Below are 26,259 nucleotides of genomic sequence, written 5' to 3'. Positions count from 1 at the left end.
GCTACAACTAGTAGTAGCAGTGCTACTACTACAGGAAGTTGTATTGCACTGCTACTATACTAGCTCTGTTGGCAAGATCACTGTTACTACAGTTATTTCTAGAACTATTGGTCTTGCTGCCTCTTCTCTTAATACTACTGTGATTGGTGTGACAGCTTCTACCAACACTACTAGTACAGCGAGTACCATGTTACTTTAGCATATTATTTTTCCTTCATGTTTCTACATTGGATTTGCCTTACCTGGAAAACATTGTGATTATAAATCTTCAAGCTCTTTGATGAAACGCTGTGTTGTGTTTTGTGTTTCTTGTTAGGTCTGTACTGCGTGGCCAATATCGGGATTCCCCGCTAGTAGCATTGGGCTCAGCGAGGTAACTTTGAAGAACCTGAAAGTCAAGCCTGGAGTTCAAGTTCTCGTCGAGCCTCTGACAGGACCTATATTGCAGGCAGAAGAAATAGATGTAAAGCTAAGGTATGGAACTCTACAAGTGCTGTCACTCTGAATCAAGTTGACCATTTCCAGCAGGATTCCTAAATCAAGGGAAGGGTCTGTGAAGCACCAGTGTGCTTTATTCTGAGCTAGTTATCAATTCCAATACTGTATTGTTGCCAAGAATGGGCAAATTACAACCACTCCACAATTAGTTGCCTTCTGTGTGGGTACAGACTCGAATCCTTAGCTCACGTTGTATGTTCATGCCCCAATTGTTAAGAGAAAGAATTAAATGACTAAGACCAGCCTTTTTGAAAGGTGACTCCTGCAGGGTGAATGAGGTCCTAAAAAACTCCTTAGATGGGATAAATGTGCAAATGTTTAAGTGACCACCCAAATGTTGGTTTCAAAGGAAGAAGTGCCTGTCCCAACAGAGTTGCCATTTAGAGACCAGTTTTCAATTTAAACTAAATGACCTGTGGACAATAACTTTAAAATAAGTTTATTTTTACTTGGGCTCCTTCCTTTCAGAACAGGTCTTTTACTCTGAATGACCTTGACAAACACATGCTTTACTTTAGGCTGATCTTTTAGGTCTTTATGTTTCTCCCCAAACATTTTAAAGTTTTATATTTATTTTTATAAATGATTCATCTGCTTTAGGCTTTTTAATTTTTTTCACATTCTGATGTGCCTTGTACTTACATGTACTGTGTTACTATATCCTTTGTTTTTAATTTACTAAATAAAACTGTGGTGGGCGCCTCTCTCTCTGGCCATCAATATCTAGGGCTGACTGATTTACTGCCTCTACTGCCGCTTTTACTGCTGCTATACTGCTGCTTTTGCCGCCGATTTTGCCATTGGTGAATTAAATAGATGAGCTGGTCGACATTCGTTTGTTTTTTATGATCTCCGGCCGTTGCAGTATACATCGGTAATCTTGCCCGCATCAGTCGTTTTACTGGCATTCGGTGCCAGTTGCCGCCATTTTAAGTAAGCACCTGGTGGGCCTGATGGACTGCAGACATTGATCAAACAGTGTTTATAAGCTGCTACTAGATGGCCTTAAACCTGCTACAGACAGCTTATGTCAAATGTGTCATTTAGTGCCTTTTGAAGGTATAGCTGTGTGATGTAGGCACGTTTCATTAGTAGATCGCCTTGCAGGGAGCAAGTACGCCCGCCATTTTGTGTGCGAGCGCGCGCAGCCTTACCGGTGAACAATTAAGCACTACTGCCGGTGCTGGTGCCACCTTCTTTCCGCAGCTGATCAACAAAGCCCACGCAGCACACAAAGAGCGCTCCGGTCGCTGAGTTTGAAGCCGAAGGACCACCAGCAAGCCCACCATGTTGTCAGCCACGTCTGGGCTCCGGTCTCCGGTCTCGGTGTCGATGCCAATGCGGTCAGGTAAGAGACCGGGATACCCAATGTAGCATAGCACCTTCTCTGAGTTTCAAAAGCTTCCCAGGCGAGCTCGGTGAATTCACGCCACCTCCCGCTGCCTTTTCCCTATTAAAGGTAATATCTGTTCCCGCGGGTTGCGGGTAATAACGCGGGATTGAGCTGTACCAAGGGAGGAGGTGAAGACTCACGCCGCCATCTTCGCCGACGTCAGCAGCAGAAGCATAGAAGAAGATAGATAACAGTCTGCAACTATCTGACCTAAAGTGTGCAAATTGCAGGATCTTCTTGAGTAATACTGTTCCTGATGCCTGACTTCAAAATGGCCGCTGCCATAGGAATACATGATCCTAGCCTCAGTCTTGCCTGACCTTAAGATGGCCTCAACTGTAGTAAGATCTTAACTATACCGAACTAGTTTCTGCTTTAACCTCTATATATTTGCCCACTTGCTTACAGGCTTCTGCTTACATTGCACAACCGACAATCTACAGCTTACAACCAACGATCTATAACTTACAATCAGTTTACAATCAGCCTACAACTTATAACCTGCAGCTTCTGAATCTACAGTCTACAAGCCACATAGGATATACAACAACCACATCACCGCAAACATGGGTGAAAAAGAGACCAAGAACCTTAAGAAACTCAAAGCTGATCCTCCAAATCCTGATTCTCCCACTAAGGGTAAACGTGACATTAACGCAATAATGGACACTATATTAAATAAATTGGCAGAGGTCCACGACCTCGCAAAGTCAACGAAAGAGAAAACCTCCGCAATTAGACAGGACATTAGAGATACCAACGTCGGATTATCCGAAACCGAAAACAGAATCAGCCAGCTCGAGGACGCAGAAATCAAAGTTGGTAAATCCCTCAAAAGCCTGACGATCACAACAGACTCTCTAACAAAGCAGCTGTCGTATCTCGAAGATAGGAACAGAAGAGGAAACCTAAGAATTTTTGGAATTCCGGAGGGGGAGGAGGATTTCTCCGGATCATGCATCTCCTTCCTGGAAACATGGTTCGCACAGGCAACTAATTTATCCTTCAGCAAACCCTTGGAATTTGATAGGGCCTATCGGGTCCCAACCATAATTACATCACATCAGAAAGTACCAAGGCCTATTATTTGCAAACCTCTCCGCTATCAGCATGTGGAATAGATCCTGACCTTTATGTGCAAGAACAACCATATACTGTGGAAAAACAACAGAATCTACATCTCTCAAGACTACAGCAAAGAAACGGTGGACACTAGAAAAGGGTTTCCAGTACTCCAACCTAGACTGCGTTCTCTGAACTACTAATTTGGCTTTGCAGGTCCGGCTAGATTCCGTGTGATGATCCAGGGTTCTCTTCACTTTTTCACAGACCCCCAACTTCTAACGGGATTCGCCGATGCCCAGATGACAATGTCATGGACACAGTGAAACCGAATTCCTCCAACGCAGGCTCCTAGGCACCTTGCTTATCTTGACATCCTATCACTCTGAGGTATCTGTGGGTCTATTGACTCCGTCACTTCAGAATGTTTATATAGCCAGTACATTTAGAGTAAAATTTTCCGACATTCACTCAGACTAGTGTGTTGCTTAGGAACTTTCCTTGGTTGTGTTACGCTACTCGTATATAATTAGAATAATCTAGTGCAACTACTGCACCAACTATGTGATATTTCAGGTTCTTTAGGTACATAGGTTCTACACGGTGCTCACAATGGTAAGTACCCAGGCTAATAGTCTATTTTGGGGTACTGTTCAATTGAGTATGTTCTCATATGTATTCAGTATGTTTACATAAGTACAAATCGCTAAGGATTTTACAATGCTACATTCCTATGCTTTTGCCTCATGTATGTTCTAACTTCATCCGACAATCCTTTATTCAGTTTTGATGAGCAATGTTGAAACTCGTATGCTCTGTTTGGACACTGGTTTCAAGCGTTCAAGATATTATTAGCAACTACCTTGGGAGTAGAGTCATCTCCCCTTGTCGCCATGCCTGTTGTACAATTTCAGGGTGGGGTGGGAGGGTTTGAGACGTGGGTGGGTAGGGATGGGGTTTTGAAACTTATTTTTCTTTTCTTACTTTTCACGTGTTATTTTCTCTATTCCACATACCACCGTTTCCTCTGCTCAAGTGTCCGATTTCACTTTTTAGCTACAGTCTCAGGCGATGAGTCTAGTGCGACTACCCACAAACAGTATAGCTATAAATGACATGAAAGATTCTAAGAAGTTAATGCAAATGTTGATGTACATTGATCTAGACAGGTGCCTCTCTTATCTTATTAATGGCATTGCACATGACAGAGATTTCATGACTAAGTATACAACCCACTCATGACAACGCTACCTACACCAGTTTCTTTGGTACGTAATAGTTTTAAGATAATTTCATTGACTGTAAAAGGCATTAACAAACCTGTAAAGCAGAAGCAGATACTCGACTATCTTCAAAAACAAAAGGGAGAAATTGTTCTTCTTCAAGATACGAAAATTGATTCGAAACAATTTTATGGACTCAGAAGTAAAGCGTACAGTGATGTTGCCGGATCTGACGCCTTAGGGAAAGAAAATGGGGTCCTGACTTTAGTGGCAAGGAGATCCAATATTGACTTACTGACTAGCACGTTGGACACTAAAGGGAGGTTGATTTCATCAAAAACAAGAACAACAAAGAATTCTATGTCACTAACATCTATGCCCCTAACAAGGACGAACCAGATTTCTGGAATGAGCTAAGCAGACATTTTCAAACGATTCCAGTTACTGCAATGCACATAGTATCCGGCGATTTTAACTTACCCCTGGACCCAACATTAGGCAGGGACTACTGATGCCCTTTTCGCCGAAACAACTCTTACAAAGCCCTTGTTAACCTCTGCTCACGCTTTAACTTGATAGATTCCTGGAGGCTAAACAACCCCACAGGGGGAGATTCCATTTTTTACTCAACACCACATAACACCTACTCACGCATTGACTACCTCCTTCTCTCCGGCAGCGCAATCTCCAGAATTGAAGAAACCTCTATTGAACCAAGAGTAATCTTGGATCACTCTTGCGTCTCTTTGTCTCTGTCTGAACTGAATTCTACCAAGAAACAAAACATCTTGATGTTTAATAATGAGGTATTAGAAAAAGAAGTCCATAAACAGGCGATTGAATGTGCAATAGTGGATTATCTTAGGAACAACAAAGAAGGAGAAAGTTCAGACCTTGCACGCTGGGAGGCTCTTAAGTGCACAGTTAGGGGAGAAACCATTAAATTCAGAACGGTAATGAATAAGGAATACAATAGCAGCCTTGAAAAACTAGAACAAGAAATAGCCACACTTGAAGGGAAACATATCATCTCTAGGGATACCTCAATCCTAAATGAAATAGTGCAAAAGAAATACGGATATAATAAATAGTCAGTGACAGAGCTGGTGTATGGTTAAAAAAACAAAAAAGCACCAAATTATGTGAATCAACTAAGGCAGGGAAGAGCCTTGCTTCGTACTTAAAATTTAAACTGCAGAAAAATATAATTCAGAATATTACCGACTGGACAGGGCTAGTTCACTCTGACCCAGACCAAATTGCAGACACTTTCAAAGACTTCTATAGCACCCTATACAGCAGGAACCAAGTTCTTGACGCTCTAAGACACATGACTACTTAGACAAATGTACGCTTCCAGCACTGTCAGACCAGGAGCAAGCAGAGCTTAACAACCCGTTCACTGCCCATGAAATAGATATTGCAATCAAGGCCCTAAGACTTGGAAAGCCCCCGGCCCTGATGGGTTTCATGCAAAGTTTTACAAATGCTTTTCATCAGTCCTAACCCTCCCTCTACTAAATTTATACCACACATTCTGTACTTCTGGTCAAGTTAATGGAACTCCTGTAGAAGCCATCATAGCAGTTATTCCCAAAGAAGGAAAAGACCCAACACTTCCAAAAAATTACAGACCAATTTCCCTAATTAACCTAGATTGCAAAATATATGCTATGATCCTTACCAAACAACTTCAATTTTTTTTACCCAAACTCATCCACCCCTCACAAGTTGGTTTTCTAAAGAACAGACTTTCCAGTGACATTACTCGCATACTGTCTCATGTTTTGGAGAAGGCCAAACTTACGGACTCCCCAACAGTGGCTATCACCTTAGACGCGGAAAAGGCCTTCGATAAAGTAGACTGGTCCTTTTTGGAATCGGCCTTAGGCAAATTCAACTGGGGAGAAAACTTTACGCGTATGGTTATGGCACTGTATTACAACCCATCGGCCAAAGTTAGAGCGGGTGGCTGCCCATCGTCCTCCTTTAAGCTGGAACAGGGAACTAGACAGGGCTGCCCCCTCTCCCCCTCTCTATTTCTACTTGCAATCGAACCCTTTCTCTACCATCTTAGAAATAATGACCAGATCACAGGGGTTCGCTTTGACGACTGCACGGTCAAAATCACAGCCTACGCTGATGATGTTTTAGTGGTCTCTGAAAATGCGGAGTCTGCCATCCCGGCTCTAATGTCCTCAATAGGAAATTTTGCAAAGGTTTACGGGTACAAATTGAATAAAGACAAGACCGAAGTAAAACTTTTGAACAACTGTGGCAGTAAAGAAATTATTGGCGACTCCGGTCTTCTGTGGCAACCTAAATGCTTCAAGTACCTGGGCGTGGATTTTGAAAAAGATCTTATCATCACCTTAAAAACCAACGAAAACTCCCTCTATAAGAAAATCTCTACTCTACTTGACGGCTGGTCCCCAAAATTCTTGTCCTGGTGGGGTAGGGCTGAGACATTAAAAAAGATGATCATCCCCCTTGTCAACTACATAGCCAGCAGGCTCCCAATGACGCTATCAAATGATTTCTTGAATAAAATCTATAAACTTTTTAACTCGTTCCTGTGGCAGGGCAAGAAACCCAGGATATCATTGAATAAGCTACAATTACCCAAAGGTAAGGGTGGACTGGGTCTCCCGAACTTTAGGAACTACCAAACGGCGTATCTTTGTAAACAAGGTTCCAATTGGCTAACCCCCCAGACAGACTATACTCCAGTCTGGTTGGACATAGAAAGGTCACTCTCAAACGGCATGCCTCTAACCGCTCTCTTAACAGTGGACATTTCCACTTTTCCCCACTCAAAATATATTTTGCTCAACACTAAAAGAGCCCTGTTCCGCCTGGACAAGCTCTCCAAATATAGAATCAATAAGTCTAAGCTGACCTCCTTATGGCATAACCCGAGCCTAAGGATAGATGGGAGGACACTGTATTGGGAACACTGGTCTAAAAATTGAATAAATCTAGTCAAACATCTCTACACAGGCACACTACCGTTGCCTTTTTCAGACCTCCAGAACCGTCATGAACGTACACCGCTAGATTTTTACAAGTTCTTAAAACTAAAATCTCTTCTCACGCTGCGCTCCATCTAACCCTGCGACCCTTCGATAGTCCCCAAGATGTCCCAGATAGTGAAGTCCGGACACAGTGTCTCTCAGATATACAAACTTCTTTTTCCCAATCCCAGCAAGCAACAAAAGAAGTGTGAAGCGAAATGGGAATCTGAACTTAATTCCTGGAACATCCCTTTTGAATGGGAGAAAATTCATTTGACACCATTCTCGAACAAAATATCACCCATACTTTCACAAACGAAACTAATGTTAATAAATAGGACATATTGGACGCCCGAGAGAATTTTTAATCTTAAGCTCAGCGATAGTCCCACGTGCTGGAATTGTAAATTCCACCTTGGCAGCTTTGCCCATATGCTCTTTTACTGTCCGAATTTACAATCATACTGGGACATGATCTACAAATACATAAATAAGACCTTTAACGCCCTCCCTCCTAAGGAATTTTCCTATATTCTACTAGGAGTATTAGATCCTAGGATCAAAGACTTGCAGGATCGCTACCTATTAGACCTTATGCTTACTCTAGCATGTAAAGTTATCCTGAGTAAATGGGAAAACTCCAGTGAAGTATCTTTTGGAGCGTGACAGGAATGGCTTTCCTCCTTAAGAGGAGCAGATAATGAATCCCTGCATACCTCCCCCTGGCGTAACTCCCACATGAAGCTATGGAAATCCCTTGTCGCCTCCAATTCATCTTATGACCCCCCGTGAACACCTTAATTTCTTCCTTAAACTGGTATGCCTTCTTTACTCCTCTTCTGTAACGTACCATTGTCAAGCCTTTGTGAAATATGTTCTTTTTGCTTGGTAACCTGTAGACGAATGTGGTTAAGATCTGCCGTGAAGGCCCTTCTTGGAACTTGAGTATCTACTATCATTATCATTACACTGTTGTTATTGTTTTATTGTTATTTTTGTTATTATTGTTATTATTATTATTAGGATAATTACTATTGTTATTTTATTTATTTATTATTTTCATTATGATGATGAGTATTACTATGGTCACTGTGGTTAACCTTATCACCATTGTAACAACCTTCTTATGCGGGTATCTAGATGCTGTCTTTTTATTTATTTTCCCTGCCATTTGTTTTCCATTGCCATTTGGTTGGTTGTTTTATAAAATTCAATAAAAATGATTTGAATTCAAAACAATTCACTAAATAAAACATATTCTTTCACTGATTTTGAGCTAATTATAATCTGATAGCAGGGTGTGGTAAGAAAATACTTCGTTCTTCAGTCACCTGAGTGGGAAATATAAGTATACTATTACATCAGATGTGTTGTGGAGTATGAATGGTCGAGGCTCAGTATAGACAATTATAGCACCAAAATAACATTGTTGTGCAGGAGCCTAAAGTGACTCTTATGTGAATCTGTCTTTCGTAAACACTGATGTTCTATGATAAACTAAACTCGTAGGGAGGATAACACTACAAAGCGGACCCATTTCAATAAATGTAATTTCAGTAATCTAATTATCCTAGAAGGTTATAAGTTCATTAATAAAGCCACCTACACCGCTAGGTTGTTTTTAACTTAAAGTTGATTGTTGTGACTCCAGTTAGTGCCTTCTCCCATCATAGCCTTTTGCCAACCCATTGTGGTCATGGCTCATGAGTTTAAGAAAACCCTGATGTAAATCCATTATACGAGTGTTTGGTCTAAACTGAATCGCACAGATGATGTAAAATTAATTCCAATCTTTTGGTCTTCTATGATGACTTCATCCGGTACCATTGAATTGGGTAAAATTATTACCTGCTCTCGGCACATAGCGCTGGTCTTCATTCAGTGCATATTATAGATATAGTAGGTATGATATGAAACAGTAAAGCACAGTACAATAAGTCCAGAAGTATGCTATCATTTCCAACAGGCTTCCTGTGAGGCCTTATTTTTTTACTAGTACTCAGGCTACATTGTTGTCAGTGCTTTTATAACTAAAGGTACAGAAACCTTAGTTGAAAAAGGCAGTATCCTCTAGCTTCTCAGTTTAATAACTAAAGTTGACCTTAATGACTATTTATTGGCAACATTGTGACTTGTCTGTGCTCATACACAAAGGCACACAGCTTTGTCAAGGAGATATATATATATATATATATATATATATATATATATCATATCATATCATTTTTGATATGAGGGACTTTGGATCACTTTCTTCTGGAGCTGGTATTGTCAAAGAGAGCTCACAGGAGGGAATTGAGATTAGGCACCTGATACGTTGTTACCCCGATGTGGTATATAGCTTGAAAAACAAAAGCGCACTAACTTTACAGAAACGTCTGTTTCTGTGACTACAACCACTATGTTGTGGGTGACTTTCAAACCAATCTTTAGGGGGTCATTAGATCTCACAACTTTAAGAAGTGAGGGGGAGAGGTAGTGATTGTGTGAGGAGCGGGAGAAAGACAAAATATGCCTTGAGGGGACAGTATAGTGAATGTGGGTGCAAGGTTCTAAAAGCGACGGAGAGTAATCAGGGAAGAATCCTAGCCAAAAACAAAACATGGGGACACTATCTCGGCATGTAAAAGTGAATATATGATGTGATAAAAAAGGGCGGCAAAATGATCTCTTGGCTGAGCAAGCCTGACAAGGTCGCCATGCATATTTCCACAATATTGTGGAAATAAAGGAACGCCAGCCAAGAAAATGGCTGACCCTTTCCTGATCGCCTTGAGACTATTTGTAAATCCAGTATACTGGGTGAGAAGATGTAGCAGGCTCTGTAGTTGAAAGTCGAGTTCCACTCCTGAGACCAGACTATAGAATCAATCTAGAAAGGAAATTACATTGCTGGAGGTGCAGACAGCGATTATGCAACCCTAGTTTGGTAAAGCACTGATGAGATCCACCTAGAATTTTATAAAAAGGTCACTGGCACGCACAGCCTGGTAGTCAACATTTAACATGTTTTTAGAAGCAAAATCTAAGGGCCTACTCCCAAAAGATTTAAGAATACCGGACTGTGAAACCGTTTCAAAGACTTGTATAGCACCTGAATGACCTACTCAATATATTTCCCTGGGATTATGCACTACAGCATGAGAAATTGAATTTGGGATGAGGTAGAATATGTTTTTATAGAAGATGTGCTTAGATTAAAGTAAAAGAGCCTGAATGTACTTCTACAATACTAAATTGGATCCGTATGGGAAGACTTGGTCAAACTATTGAGTTTTATGTTTTGTAATTTTTGAAAGATTAAAGATTGATACCACCTAGCTGTAACCCAACATGGGCATGGATGCATTATGGATGTATTATATAATAACATTGACGAAAGAGCAATAAAAAAAAAATGTCCTGCCATCTTTGTCCATTCTGAGTTAGTGTCTGAGTAAACTCACTCTTTAGTCTACTGAAACTGTGTGTTGCTTCTTGTTTCACCCTGGAAGAAATTGAATAGAATTAGTCACAGTCCACCGTTCCAGATTCTTGCAGTCCTCTCCCAATGTTTTCCACTCTATTAATCGGATTTCGTTCCTCCTACACCTAGTTAGGGAGTCACAATGTACCAATAGTCAAAGAATAATGTTGACACATAGATTAGTTTACTGAAGCTGACAGGTTAGTATATACTAACTAAGGATACCAAAAGGGTTTGAAAAAGTGTTGGGCTCTTGGAGAAACCATCATGACATTGATTGAAAATCATCAATAAATGAGGCACATATCACAAGAGGTGATATCAAAGGGGAAACATGAAATTCCACATAAATATTACTCAAAATGGGCCAAACTTAGTTTTAGTGTTTTTTTATAAACTGTTAAGAACTCCACAATCTATTGTACCAAATGCTTTCTCTGCATCAAGCGAGAGAAGAAGCATTTGTTTTTTTCCCCTTTACCTATAATTTCCCTTAAATTTAGGGCCAATGAAATGTTATCCATTGGCTGTCTACTTTTTTTTTTTATCCAATCTGTGTTATCCCAGTGCACTCTAAGGTATGATGCTTACCAGAACAGTTAATCAAATATTTTGGTTGGCGCTACATCTGTTACACGTGAGAAGGACCAATTCTCACAAAGATGTGCGCTCCATAGCGAGAGGAACCTCTCGTTCCTTCAAGTTTCAAAATCAATAGTAGTCACAAATTAATATATCACTTTTCCAATGATTCAAATATTTATTTTCATTATTCACATGTTCATAATGTTCATCTTATGATTTTATGATTTTTTCATCATTAATTGTTATTCCCAATCCTTCGTAAACCCAATGCATTTCGGGTCAAAATCAAAGGACCCTTCTTCAGGGGTCTATAAAGGAAACATACAGGACCATGTTAATCACCCACATATATTATGCTTCGTAATACATCACAAATCAAAGAACAGAAACAGAAACCTGACCTAACAAGTTGAAAAAAATTCCTAGTGTGCTGAATTTAATGCTGGAAAAGCCATACTCTTTACAACCCTCGTGCGCAAACTAACATTAAATCTGATAGCGGGCTGGTAAAAGACATGGCTAAAAAATTAACGTGCAGTCAATGAATTACGGACAGCATGTGTTACGATTTAATCACACAAGCGCCTTTCCCGTTCTGAACCCAATAACGTTAGAGTAGCATGTAAACGTTTGTGGTCTATCTAACACTTACTTGAAGACCGTGAACAAACCGTCTCAAGTTGCATTGCATTTTCGCATCTACTTCCTATTTTTGAAGCCGTTATACTCATATCACGTGACCAGCGTCACATGATGAGGTCCCAGTTCATGATTGGTTAAATGTTCATAGAAACCGTTGAACATGACTTTCCAGTCGTTCACGGAGACGGTTTGTTCCCGGTCTTCAAGTAAGTGTTAGATAGACCACAAACGTTTACGTGCCATCTCACTACATTATATGCAAGTTCCTCTCTTGGGCAGCACCACAAGTCATTGAGAACTTGCAGCTGGGTGGCCGCATACTATGACGGTATTTCGGCCTTTGTGATGCCACTGCAATAGGTGGAAAGAAAACAGGTGCTGAGCGCTAACCTCACCCCCCCCCCCCCTATTTAACATGGAATTTATCTGTCTGAACCACGGTTGTGGAATGGGATAGGGATGATTCTGAAGTTGGTATAGTAGCCTTGGGAGAGGGATCATGTTAAATATTGCCGAGCGGCCATATAGGGAGAGGGGTAAGCCCGCCCAAGATTTAAATTCTGTTTTAACCTTGGTGAGGACCATGTCTATATCGCAAGCCCACGCCATGTCCTGCCTATCTGTGATGAAGTCCCCTAAATATCTTAAGGCCTCCCGAGTCAGAGAGGTCTGTGGCCCATCTATAATGGCCATCTGCCACCGCAGAGGCCAGAAAGTGGATTTGTTTACGTTCATGAAGAGCCCAGAAGTCTCACCAAATATTTGCATAATTTGGAGCATTCTGGTGCCGGACCTTTGAGGGTCAGTCATAAAGAAGAGAGCATCATGGGCGTGCAGGGCGATCCGGTCAGAAACTTTGGCGGTCCACTCAAAGCCCCTGACCTGAGCGCCTAAGCGAATCCAGGCCGCCAGCGGTTCAATGGCCAGGCCAAACAACAAAGGAGAGAGTGGGCACACTTGTATAGTGCCCCGGTTGATTGGGAATGGTGCAGACACCCTACCGGCAATACGTACTAAGGGAGTCAACCCGTGATACAGCATGCAAATGTATGATAAGAACTATGGACCAAAATGTATGCTCTTAAAGAGAATGAATAGGTATGTCCAGCTGACCGAATCAAATGCTCTGTCGATATCAGTTAGCGGGTGGGCAGCAGGGCGATGAAGACGATCCAAGGTTCAGCACCAAGTTTACACCATGCAGCGGCGGATCCAATGGGCTGCAATGCAATGCAGGTCTTTGTGATGAGTCCAATCCACGCAGGAGTGAAGATGCATCAGTTCTGCTCGGGTCTGTGATGCACAGCAGAGGCGATGCTTCGGTTAGATGTACACTTTCAAGGGTTCTTGACTGGGGTGGCACCACTTGGCAGGGTAGACTAATAGATGGCAGAGTCCAGGAGCAGGTGTAACGTTGTTGAAAGCCTGTTGTGTCCCTGAGGCTTCAGATCAGGAGGCCAGCCAACTAGCCTTTGGAGTCACTCCGGGTTCTGGTTTCAAAAGATGCAGGTCTAGTCCTTCTCACCCAGGCAAGAGAGCAGCAGGTCAGCACAGCAGGTCAACAGTCCTTCGGAGCAGCAGTCTAGCAGTTACAGTCTTTTCAACAGCACATCTGTCCTTCTTCCTGGCAGAGTACCCACTGGTCCAGAAGTGAACTGAAGAGTTGGTGTCTAAAGTCGATTATTTATACACAGTTCTACCTTTGAAGTGTGGAGAAGCTTCTAGAGGCATGCCTTTGAAGTGCACAGGTGCCCTGCCTTCTGGCTTCAGACTAACTTCAGGGGGGTATGCAGCCCTTTGTGTGGAGACAGGACACAGCCAATTCACGTGTAAGTGGGGCTGGGCCCAGCTCCTCCCTCCCATCCTGCCAGTGATTGCCCATCCAGTCATACCTAAGCTCCCCATTGTGTGTGGCTGTCTGGAAGGAATGCACAACTGTCAACTAGCTCAGTCATGTGACCCAGAGACAGACTGCAGAAACCAAATGGCTAAGGCAGGAAAATGCCAACTTTCTAAAAGTACACAAAAACAACAATCACCTTTGCCGATAATTAATTATTTTGTCCACACTATTTTTAAGAAATGACCAAGTTTTTTATTTTTCTTGATCGCCTTATTATTTTTATAAGCTTTTAGTTTTTAACATTACACATATTTACATTTCATATTCACTGGACAACAATACCAAATCATTGTCAATGCCTTTGAACCCACATACTTGCACATAACATTAATCCAACATCAAATTATGATCACAACAACACATCAAACATAACACTGTAAAGACAATGACTAAATACTAGTCACCAGTTCTTTAGATGCTGGAGTTTTCTTTTTGACTTCTACTTCAAAAAAGGGTTAACTCTGATCTTTAGATCTCTTAGTAGCCTATGTATAGTCTACGTATAGTGGATTTAAAACAAGATTAATTCACATGTATAGTTGGCCGGGTTAACTCTCTTAGATATGTAACTCTTGTGTTGGACTTATTATTATTATGTATATGCTGAAATGTCATGTGTCTGGAAAAGTGGAAATAAAAAATAAAATAAAAAAAAGGGTTCCTAGTTGTTGCACATTCAAGGGGTTGTATCCACATCTTGTTTTAATCAAACAAAGCCACCAATATTATTTTTAGGGTTGCCTAAGTTGGGTTATCAATTTTATCCAGCTCCAGAGGCAACAAGGTCAATGCGTTTGAAAGTTCCTCCTATTTTGAGTTGTTTTCAGGGACCGACACTGGTTTCTGGACAAAGGCTGGTTCTGAAACTACCTTCTTTTGTTTAAGGGGCTTATTAGTCCACTGTAGTTAAAAATGCATTGAATGGTCAGATCTTTGCATTAGTTTATTAAATTATGCTTGGCAGTTAACATCTGTCTCCGCCGTACCAGGCCACGGTATAAATGTTTAGTTTTTGCTATTTTGGTGTCCTGTGTGCAGCCAATATCGCAGTTATTTTGTGGCTTCACATTTCAATTTCTGGCTTTACGTATCTTCTTAGGAATAGGCAGGTCGTGGCACAGAAACCAAGCTTCCTTTTATCTTCAATCGAAGATTCTTGCCACAATGTTGCAATGTATTTTTTCCGATGTAGGAGTTTTCAATCTTTCTCCGTTTCAGCAGCTAGTTTCTTTCCTGCAGCGTTCTTTGCTTCGTGGTCTCGAAGCTTGTCTTCCATGCCGCACCAGCAGTTAAGAATTGGTGACTGGTATAATCTCATTGTCTTGATTTGTTATGCTTTATATCATTAGAAACCACCGCAATGGAGCGCACACCGCTAGCCCCTCCTCCGGATCGCCCCTCGGGACTCTGGTACTTGTAGTTCAATAGTGGATCACCCAGGTGGGTGCAAGTCGGTACTTGTTGGACTGATGAATCTCTAGACCCGATACATGTCCCGGGTTTTTGGGTATCGCCCGAGACATGGCTCGGGTTTCGGGATAACTTCCCTCATCAGTAGAGAAATGGTTAGGGGTGGAGGAGAAGGCCGCCAAACAACCGTCAATGGCCTCGATGCCCGAACCGGCACGCAGGGCAGCATCCAGGAGCCCGTCGGCTCAAAGCTCAATGGAGCCAATTAGTAGAAACCACCGCAATGGAGCGCACACCGCTAGCCCCTCCTCCGGATCGCCCCTCGGGACTCTGGTACTTGTAGTTCAATGGTGGATCACCCAGGTGGGTGCAAGTCGGTACTTGTTGGACTGATGAATCTCTAGACCCGATACATGTCCCGGGTTTTTGGGTATCGCCCGAGACATGGCTCGGGTTTCGGGATAACTTCCCTCATCAGTAGAGAAATGGTTAGGGGTGGAGGAGAAGGCCGCCAAACAACCGTCAATGGCCTCGATGCCCGAACCGGCACGCAGGGCAGCATCCAGGAGCCCGTCGGCTCAAAGCTCAATGGAGCCAATTAGTAGAAACCACCGCAATGGAGCGCACACCGCTAGCCCCTCCTCCGGATCGCCCCTCGGGACTCTGGTACTTGTAGTTCATTAGTGGATCACCCAGGTGGGTGCAAGTCGGTACTTGTTGGACTGATGAATCTCTAGACCCGATACATGTCCCGGGTTTTTGGGTATCGCCCGAGACATGGCTCGGGTTTCGGGATAACTTCCCTCATCAGTAGAGAAATGGTTAGGGGTGGAGGAGAAGGCCGCCAAACAACCGTCAATGGCCTCGATGCCCGAACCGGCACGCAGGGCAGCATCCAGGAGCCCGTCGGCTCAAAGCTCAATGGAGCCAATTAGTAGAAACCACCGCAATGGAGCGCACACCGCTAGCCCCTCCTCCGGATCGCCCCTCGGGACTCTGGTACTTGTAGTTCAATAGTGGATCACCCAGGTGGGTGCAAGTCGGTACTTGTTGGACTGATGAATCTCTAGACCCGATACATGTCCCGGGTGTTTGGGTATCGCCCGAGACATGGCTCGGGTTTCGGGATAACTTCCCTCATCAGTAGAGAAATGGTTAGGGGTGGAGGAGAAGGCCGCCAAACAACCGTCAATGGCCTCGATGCCCGATACCCAAAAACCCGGGACATGTATCGGGTCTAGAGATTCATCAGTCCAACAAGTACCGACTTGCACCCACCTGGGTGATCCACTATTGAACTACAAGTACCAGAGTCCCGAGGGGCGATCCGGAGAAGGGGCTAGCGGTGTGCGCTCCATTGCGGTGGTTTCTACTAATTGGCTCCATTGAGCTTTGAGCCGACGGGCTCCTGGATGCTGCCCTGCGTGCCGGTTCGGGCATCGAGGCCATTGACGGTTGTTTGGCGGCCTTCTCCTCCATCCCTAACCATTTCTCTACTGATGAGGGAAGTTATCCCGAAACCCGAGCCATGTCTCGGGCGATACCCAAAAACCCGGGACATGTATCGGGTCTAGAGATTCATCAGTCCAACAAGTACCGACTTGCACCCACCTGGGTGATCCACTATTGAACTACAAGTACCAGAGTCCCGAGGGGCGATCCGGAGGAGGGGCTAGCGGTGTGCGCTCCATTGCGGTGGTTTCTACTAATTGGCTCCATTGAGCTTTGAGCCGACGGGCTCCTGGATGCTGCCCTGCGTGCCGGTTCGGGCATCGAGGCCATTGACGGTTGTTTGGCGGCCTTCTCCTCCACCCCTAACCATTTCTCTACTGATGAGGGAAGTTATCCCGAAACCCGAGCCATGTCTCGGGTTATACCCAAAAACCCGGGACATGTATCGGGTCTAGAGATTCATCAGTCCAACAAGTACCGACTTGCACCCACCTGGGTGATCCACTATTGAACTACAAGTACCAGAGTCCCGAGGGGCGATCCGGAGGAGGGGATAGCGGTGTGCGCTCCATTGCGGTGGTTTCTACTAATTGGCTCCATTGAGCTTTGAGCCGACAGGCTCCTGGATGCTGCCCTGCGTGCCGGTTCGGGCATCGAGGCCATTGACGGTTGTTTGGCGGCCTTCTCCTCAACCCCTAACCATTTCTCTACTAATGAGGGAAGTTATCCCGAAACCCGAGCCATGTCTCGGGCGATACCCAAATACCCGGGACATGTATCGGGTCTAGAGATTCATCAGTCCAACAAGTACCGACTTGCACCCACCTGGGTGATCCACTATTGAACTACAAGTACCAGAGTCCCGAGGGGCGATCCGGAGGAGGGGCTAGCGGTATGCGCTCCATTGCGGTGGTTTCTACTAATTGGCTCCATTGAGCTTTGAGCCGACGGGCTCCTGGATGCTGCCCTGCGTGCCGGTTCGGGCATCGAGGCCATTGACGGTTGTTTGGCGGCCTTCTCCTCCACCCCTAACCATTTCTCTACTGATGAGGGAAGTTATCCCGAAACCCGAGCCATGTCTCCGGCGATACCCAAAAACCCGGGACATGTATCGGGTCTAGAGATTCATCAGTCCAACAAGTACCGACTTGCACCCACCTGGGTGATCCACTATTGAACTACAAGTACCAGAGTCCCGAGGGGCGATCCGGAGGAGGGGCTAGCGGTGTGCGCTCCATTGCGGTGGTTTCTACTAATTGGCTCCATTGAGCTTTGAGCCGACGGGCTCCTGGATGCTGCCCTGCGTGCCGGTTCGGGCATCGAGGCCATTGACGGTTGTTTGGCGGCCTTCTCCTCCACCCCTAACCATTTCTCTACTGATGAGGGAAGTTATCCCGAAACCCGAGCCATGTCTCGGGCGATACCCAAAAACCCGGGACATGTATCGGGTCTAGAGATTCATCAGTCCAACAAGTACCGACTTGCACCCACCTGGGTGATCCACTATTGAACTACAAGTACCAGAGTCCCGAGGGGCGATCCGGAGGAGGGGCTAGCGGTGTGCGCTCCATTGCGGTGGTTTCTACTATGCTTTATATCATGTTTTGATTATAATTTGATGTTTAATTAATGTTTTGTGAAAGCATGTGGGCTCAAAAGTATTGACCATGATTTGGTATTGATGTCCAATGAATACGAAAAGTATATATGTGTAATGTTCAAAACTTAACTAACAGCTTATAAAAATAATGAGGTCAAGAAAAATAAAATCCGACTTTGCCATAAGTTAGGATTTTTCATTACAATTCCAAAGACGCCAAACGTGAACTGAGTACCTGTTCCCATATGAAAATTACACTTATAAAATGTAATAAGGTAACTCCAATGTAATCCTACTGGAGAGGTCGGCCTTGTAGTAGTGAACAATGAATTTAAGAGTTTCCACTACCAGGACATGCAAAACTTAAAAGTAAATGTCCAACTATATAAATGCAGTGCACCCTTCCATCTTGCATGTCCAGGGCTTACCCTAGGGGTGACATATGTATTAAAAAGGAAGCTTTGGGCCTAGCAAATAGGTTTATTTTGCCAGGTTGAAATGGAAGTTTAAAACTGCACACACAGGCTACAATGGCGGGCCTGAGACATGTTTAAAGTGCTACGTACAAGGGTGGCACAATCTGTTCTTAAGGCCCACTAGTGGTATTTAATTTGCAGGCCCTGGGCACAGGTAGTGCCACTTTACTAGGCATTTACAAATGAATTAAGTGTGCCAATTAGGTATAAGCCAATCTCACCATGGTTTAGGGAGAGAGTACAAGCACTTTAGCACTGGTTATCGTGGTAAAGTGTGCAGAATCCTAAGGTCAGCAAAAACGAAGGCAGCAAAACAGAAGGTCTGAAGTCAACAAGTTAAGGGCAAAACCCCAGCAAGGATGTCGGGTCTAACAATGATGAAAAGTCAGACATGCGTTGTGCTTCCAGGGTCAAATGTCCCCCAGGTCCCCTTTAGTGTCTCATGGGTTCTTCATTCTCTTCAGATTACTCAATGTTTTAAATTTTCACCCACCCCGAAGCTCCTCTCGTTGCGTTTCTTTCAACATATCGCATTATTCCTGCCATGATTCATGGCACAAGTAGCCATTTGTTTCATAAATAAATGCCACTCTCATCCAGGTATGCACTTCACACTGTCTGTGGCTATTTCTCCCTCTTTTCCTAATTTAACCATGTGCTCTGGTCTTTCCTAGCACTGTAGTTTAGTTCCTATATTCCCAATAGGCTCTGGCATTGGAATAATATATCCTATAGGTTTGACATAGGACTGAGGTCGACTAGGTCCCTATCGAATATATCAGACTTAATTGTGAGTGCCAGCTAGCTCTGAGGTCACTAGAAACTTTCTCGAATTCACAAGAAGGGATTCGTTTCTGACAACCGCATAAACATGACAACTTTGTTTCCCCAAGAATAAAACTGATCTCCAGAGTCGTGGAAACAATAGATGGATATTTTACTCAGTCAATCGTGCATGCTTCGTTTCATCAGAGGTGCAGAGAAATAGAGAGACGGGCGTTTTCAATAAAAGGGTTTATTGAACAGTCTTCTTTCTCATGCAAGTAAAGTGAACTGCTACAATCGTAATACTGGTTGCAAAGTATAATGCGTACAGTAAGAAGAGTATTATAAAATAATACTGTAATAGCATTGTATGGTTTCTAGACCATAGATAAATACATACATAAATAACAAAGGCTAAAAAGTACTCAACTGGTGCTTCTAAAATACGCCTACCCCAATGTACCTAGCCTAAGTCCAGTACGAGGGAAGAAGTAAGTGTGGTGTAGCATAGGTTTAGTTTCTTTGCCAAGAATCTATCCAAGATTTCTCTTAGGGTCTAATCTGCTCCGTACCTTGGTTTTAAAATGAAGGAGGTCTGGTATCTCTGTCGCGGACTCGATTTCCCAACACCCCGCAAGGGGAGCTTGGAAACACTGGAGCTGGATTCTCAGCGAGAGAAAGGCAGCCTCTCTGTCAGTGCGTCAGCTGGAGGGTCGGCTTCCTTCGGCACTTGCTTTAGCGAGCTGTGTCGGGCAAGTAGATAGTCGAACTGCTCCAAACCACCGTGTGTTTGCTCGGGCAAGTGAAGGCATATTTATACCTTGAAGGTGCCTTGTTTGGGGGGGCGTGGCTTGGATGGCCAGGAGGCAGCAGACCTAAGTCCGGAGCTCCCGGCCCCCAAGTCGAACGAACGGCGAGCAACCGAGGGGAAACACCTCAAAAAGGGATAAAAGTGGAACGAAGAGGTGTATGAAGGCCAGAGGCATCCGAAGGAGCAGTCTGCAGACCCCTGAAACCCGCAAAGAAAAAGTTTTATGCGGCGGAACAACGGCTGTGGGAGAAGGGACCGCAGCCCCAAGATGGCGGCGAGAGGGAAGTAAGCGATCAAGCTACTACAGAAGAAGCCACCAGCGAAAACGCACCCAACGCTGGCACCACACAGCAGGTAACCGCCGAGAGGTGCGCAGGAAGCGATTGTACAAAAGATCATACAATAGGGACATAAGGTAGCCAAGTGCTGGGAAGGCTCAGGAGGCAAACCGAAACAAACAAGCAGGCTCAAGGTGCGACCATATTCAGGCGCCTGTCTCACCCCGGCATACAAGCAGGAGAGCCCTCATTTGCCACAGCGCGTGAAGAGCGGGAAGCAGGGCAGAGTGCAGAGGAGAGGAGGGGATCAGACGCACAGAAGTAAACGGTGGTGCGACCAAGCGACACCAAGTCGCAAAGACATAAATCAGCGATACAAGGTGCGAATTAAGGGGTGCAGCCCCCACCAACCTGCCCACGCCTAAGCGAGATAGGCGCAGAAGCCAACTGTTAAAATCAAGAACAGCGGCAAGCGCAAACCTGCACTAATAACACTGGCGGCCAGAGACCAACAGAACCAGGCGGCGGCCATCTTGGTGCGGGAATAAGAATCGATATATGCGCGGCTACAACAACAAAGGAGATAGGATTAACAACTCCCTCGGAGCCAACAAACAGGAAACAAGCGGGTAAAGCCACCACACCCAAGCAAGACAAACCTCAGCACGGGAAGGCGGAACGGAACTTGGGCACACAGCGGCCACTTTGAATCGGGCTGACACAACAGTCATCAGAGGCCATCTTGGTAAAGGTAAATCCCCAAAGCAGCAAGGTAGGAGGAACATAGTGCCGCGGCGGCCATCTTGAGGTGGGACCAAACAAAAAAAGAAGGGAGACTGAACACGGCAACTCGCGGATGCAGCACGACGCGCTCTCCCTCAGTATCGCACCATACCAAGCCAGAGGCACAAGAGGCAAGCGACCTGCTGGGGGACACACGAAGTGACGCAATGGATCTAACAAGAACTACACACGGTAAGAGGAGCAAATGCAGCGGCGGACATTTTGAGGGGGGACCAAACAGGCAAAAGAGAAGATTGAACACGGTCTGCGAAGGGTGTGCGTAGACAGCGCGACGCGCTCTCACGAGCACGGCCCATCACCGGTTCTTGGTGACACAGCGGCCATTTTGGATCGGGTTGACACACCGATCATCGAAGGCCATCTTGGTGAGGGCAAACATAGCGCTGCTGCGGCCATTTTGAAGTGAGATCAAACAAGGAGACAGAAGACTGAACACGGTGTCTCGCGGAGGCTCTCAAGACCGAGGCCAATTAACGAGGGAGTAAAGGCAGCGAGTACATTTAAAACAGACACAAAGAGCGGCCACCCTGAGACGAGGCCATAGGTACACCCCCCCAAGGGACAAGCACACAAACAAGGCCACAGCAGCAGAACAAGGCCTAGTAAACGCAGCTAGACACACCCCCAGGCCAGGAAGACCAGACAAAAGAGCTGGCGGGGGCAAAAACCAGAACCAGGACGATCAAGTGGCCCTGTCGATTCAGAGAAGAAGTTCCCGCACCGCAGGGGAACACCACCACTAAGGCCGCCAAAACAACCAAAGCTCCCAAAGAAGATCCAACTAAACAGCAGCAAAGAGAGGGAAGGCTCCTAACTCACAAAATCAGAAGGGGCTTTGACACCATGACAGGGAAGGACGAGAAAAGAATCTCAAACGAACCAAAAAAAAGCAAGAACGAATACCCGGACTCCCCAGGGAAAATCAAAAACGGTCAAGGCTGTGAAACGATAACACTAGACACACTCCCAAAGAAAATTACGGAAGGCAATGACCTCGCTAAAGCCACGAAAAAAACTGTGGACAACATTGAAATGGAACTAATTGCTATTAGGGCCGAACAAAGTAGAGCAAATGAGAGGTTAGACGAGGCTGAAAGAAGAGTGAGTGCCGTGGAGGACCGCACAGAAGTAATGCACAAAGACTTGGGCATGGTCATAAGAAGAACAAACATCCTGCAAATAATCCAAGCAGAACAAGACGACAGAAGCCGCAAGGGGAACATAAGACTGCTGGGGCGGAAGAAACCCCCGGATCGTGCGCAGCCATGCTAGAGACCATAATACCGAAACTCACAGGCCTCAAGTTCGACAGGCCCTTTGAAATTGAGAGACCGTACCGTATACCAGCTAGGAAAACCTCCAACTGCAACAGCCCAAGACCTATAATATGCAAACCACTTTGAGCAAACCAAACAGATGCAATCTTCGCAGTTGCAAGGAAAGGGCAGCCTCTTCACATCAACGACCAGAAAGTAACAATTACACAAGACTTCTCCAAAATAACGGTGGAGATGAGGAAAGAGTTCCTAGCCCTCAGAGACAAAATGAGAAGGAACAACATCATGTTCAGCTTCGCAGGGCCGTCCAAGATAAAAATAACAGACAGGAATGGCACCAACGTCTTCGAGGACCCTAACGAACTAAGGAGATACCTAGAGGGACCGGCCCAGGAGGAAATGGACCTACAGAGCCCAGGAGCAAAGAGAAGAGCATCGTCAGATGCTGCCACAGGCGGAGCAGAATAAGGACGCACTGAATATAAACAACAGCCAACCGCAAGTCCCACATGCACAACCACCTGCGAACTTTCAACAACATACCTACCTCAACCAGGAGAAAGCAGCGACACGACTATCATGCGGCCCCAAGGGGGACCCTTGCACAAGTACACAAAAAGACAACCTATCTACCTCTATCCACCTCAAGTTCCCGACGAGCGCAAGCGTGACAACTACGACCACCCCATGACATTAGCAGCAGAGGGGTAAAAAGGACGCAGACACCTCGGAAAGCAGCGGCGGAAGAATGCAAAGACACACCAGAGTCGACTTATCCTTTTTCTCTTTTCCACATGCTCGAACAATTGGGGGGAAAGCCACTATGCATGGGACACAAGACCTCCTCACCTGCCTAACAGACAAGGACTTGTGGGGGGGGAGAGAGGGAGGACCCTTGCTGTCACACGCTTACATTTCAATAGGCGGAGGGAGGGAGGGGGGGAGGGGGTGGGAGAAGAAATGGGAATGGGAAACTACAGGTAAACGCCACAGTACATGTATATGCATCTCACTCACTGTACATCTCTATCTTATCTACATCCCCGCTGTCACTACCCCACGGCCCGGGGGAGGCCGCTAGAGGAGGAACGAACAGAACAATGCCACAGATAGCCACACACCAAGCCCACCCACTGAGCGGCGAAACACCGAAACCACCATGAACCCACCAACGCAAGCCGGGCGAGCCACAAACCTCAAAGTAGTGTCCATGAACGTCAAAGGTCTCAACCACCCCATCAAGCGCAGGAAGGTGCTAGACTACATAGCCAAACTGAAGGGAGACGTCTACGTACTTCAGGAAACCAAGCTATCACAAGAAGAAGCATCCCAGGAAACCAAGCTATCACAAGAAGAAGCATCCCATCTGAAGGCAAGATGGATAGGAGAAGTCCTATGCTCTCCCGCCAAACAAAAAAAGCGAGGGGTGATCACCATAGTGAGCAAGAAAGCTAACCTAATCCTAAACACCTCCCGTACGGATGAGGAAGGCAGAGTACTACTCGCAAGCCTGGCCAGAGGAGATGAACGGATACATATAGCCAATATTTACCGCCGAAACGCAGAGGACAAACACTTCTGGCAGGAAGTAGGCACGATGCTCGGGGAAGTCCCTCAAGATGAGCTTCTATTAGTGGCAGGCGACATGAACCAAGTTTGGGACCAGGCAACAGACAGACACCCACACAGAACTAGCCACGAATCACAAAACACCAACACCCTGAAAAACCTCTGTGCCAAGCTCCACCTCGCCGATCCATGGAGACTGCAACACCCAAGCGCAAGGGAGTACTTCTTTTACTCACACCCACACAACTCCTACAGCAGGATAGACTATATACTGATGTCCAGCACACACACACACCTTATAGACCACACTGAAATAGCGCCGATAACCATATCAGACCACGCACACATCACACTGTCACTGAGCGGAAGACACAATGAGAAACCAACGAGCAGATGGAGATTGAACAGCGACATCCTGCAGAACCCCAGCAATGTGAAAGAAATCGAAGACACCATATGAGAGTACCTGGACCACAACGACAATGAAGAGGTGGAGAAGAGCACTATCTGGGACGCCCTAAAAGCGACATTGAGAGGGAAACTGATAAACATCAAGGCCAGAATGAACCTCGGTAGAAACAAGAAAATCAAGGACCTAGAAGAAGAGATTACCCTTCTGGAAAAGGGGCACTGCGCAAACCTGACCGACAGGAACACCCTAACGGCCCTAACCAAAAGGAAATATGAACTAAACAAGATCCTCAGCGAGAGGGCAGGTACGTGGATAAATAAATTCAGGACAATAAACTTATGCGCAGCCAACAAGGCGGGGAAACAACTGGCGTCTTACCTGAAGGCAAAACAGAGGCAGCACACAATCGCTGCCATAACTGACAAATCAAACAAATCACAAACAACAAACAAGGGTATCCTAGAGGTCTTCAGACAATTTTACCAAGAACTATACTGCGCTGACAAAAACCTAGACGCCGATGGAGGCTCAAGCCTACTCAGCAAGACCAACCTGCCAGCCCTCACAGCGGCTCAAAGGGATACACTTGAGGAAGACATAATGAATGCGGAAATCGACGCAGCAATCACCCAACTCAAATCAAACAAAGCTCCTGGACCGGATGGGTACACGGCAGACTTCTACAAGACATTCATCGGCCAACTGAGACCCATCATGGCTGCAACCTTCACGCAATGCATTCACAGGGGCAGAGTAACAGACTCCATGGCCGAAGCCAACATCATTGTGATACCCAAAGAAGGGAAAGATCCGCAACTTCCACAAAACTACAGACCTATATCCTTTATCAATGTAGATTGCAAAATATACGCGAAAATCCTGGCAAACAGACTGAACAGGGTCCTACCACTACTCATCCACAGCTCGCAAGTGGGCTACATCAAGAACAGACTTTCCCAGGATAACACGCGACTACTATGCCATCTCATCAACCACACAACGCACAGCGAGGACCAGGCAGTAATGATAGCTCTAGATGCTGAGAAAGCCTTCGACAGAGTATCATGGCCCTTCCTCAACGCATGCATGGAGAAATTCGGACTAGGTACAAAATACAGAACAATGGTAATGGCCCTCTACAACAAACCAAGAGCAAAGGTGGTGGTAAACGGGTGCACATCGGAGACACTAACGCTGGGAAGAGGCACAAGGCAGGCCTGCCCCCTACCACCCGGTCTCTTCCTCCTGGCACTAGAACAACTACTAGCCAGAATAAGAAACAACAACGACATAACCGGTGTCAAAATCAAAAACAAGACGGTGAAACTCGCTGCCTACGCAGACGATATCCTCATCACCACCACAGAGCCCACCTCATCAATCACAGCCCTAATGGAGACCATAGGGGAATACGCAGCAGCCTCGGGATACAAGCTCAATAAGGACAAGTCGGAGTGTAAGCCAATGAACGTGAACACCACTAAAGATGTACTGGGCCAGTCGGGCTTAGCCTGACAAAACAAACCGCTCAAATACCTAGGCCTACTCTTCGGCAGGGACCTAAAGACAACACTGGAACACAACGAAGAGGCCATCCTGAAAAAGATAAAGGAGAGACT

General features: G+C 45.3%; 1 protein-coding gene across 1 annotated transcript in view; it reads left to right on the top strand.

The window, feature by feature from the left end:
• Positions 1–26,259, top strand: part of AFG2A (AAA ATPase AFG2A) — a 1,761,034-nt gene that overhangs the window by 107,606 nt on the left and 1,627,169 nt on the right. Inside the window, exon 3 of the mRNA XM_078676815.1 lies at positions 317–474. Coding sequence (XP_078532941.1) covers positions 317–474 — 158 coding nt within the window. The remainder of the gene's footprint in view (positions 1–316; positions 475–26,259) is intronic.

The sequence above is a fragment of the Lissotriton helveticus genome, chromosome 2_1 (genome assembly GCF_964261635.1).
Source record: "Lissotriton helveticus chromosome 2_1, aLisHel1.1, whole genome shotgun sequence".
NCBI lineage: Eukaryota > Metazoa > Chordata > Amphibia > Caudata > Salamandridae > Lissotriton > Lissotriton helveticus.
This window is presented reverse-complemented; position numbering and strand designations above follow the sequence as displayed.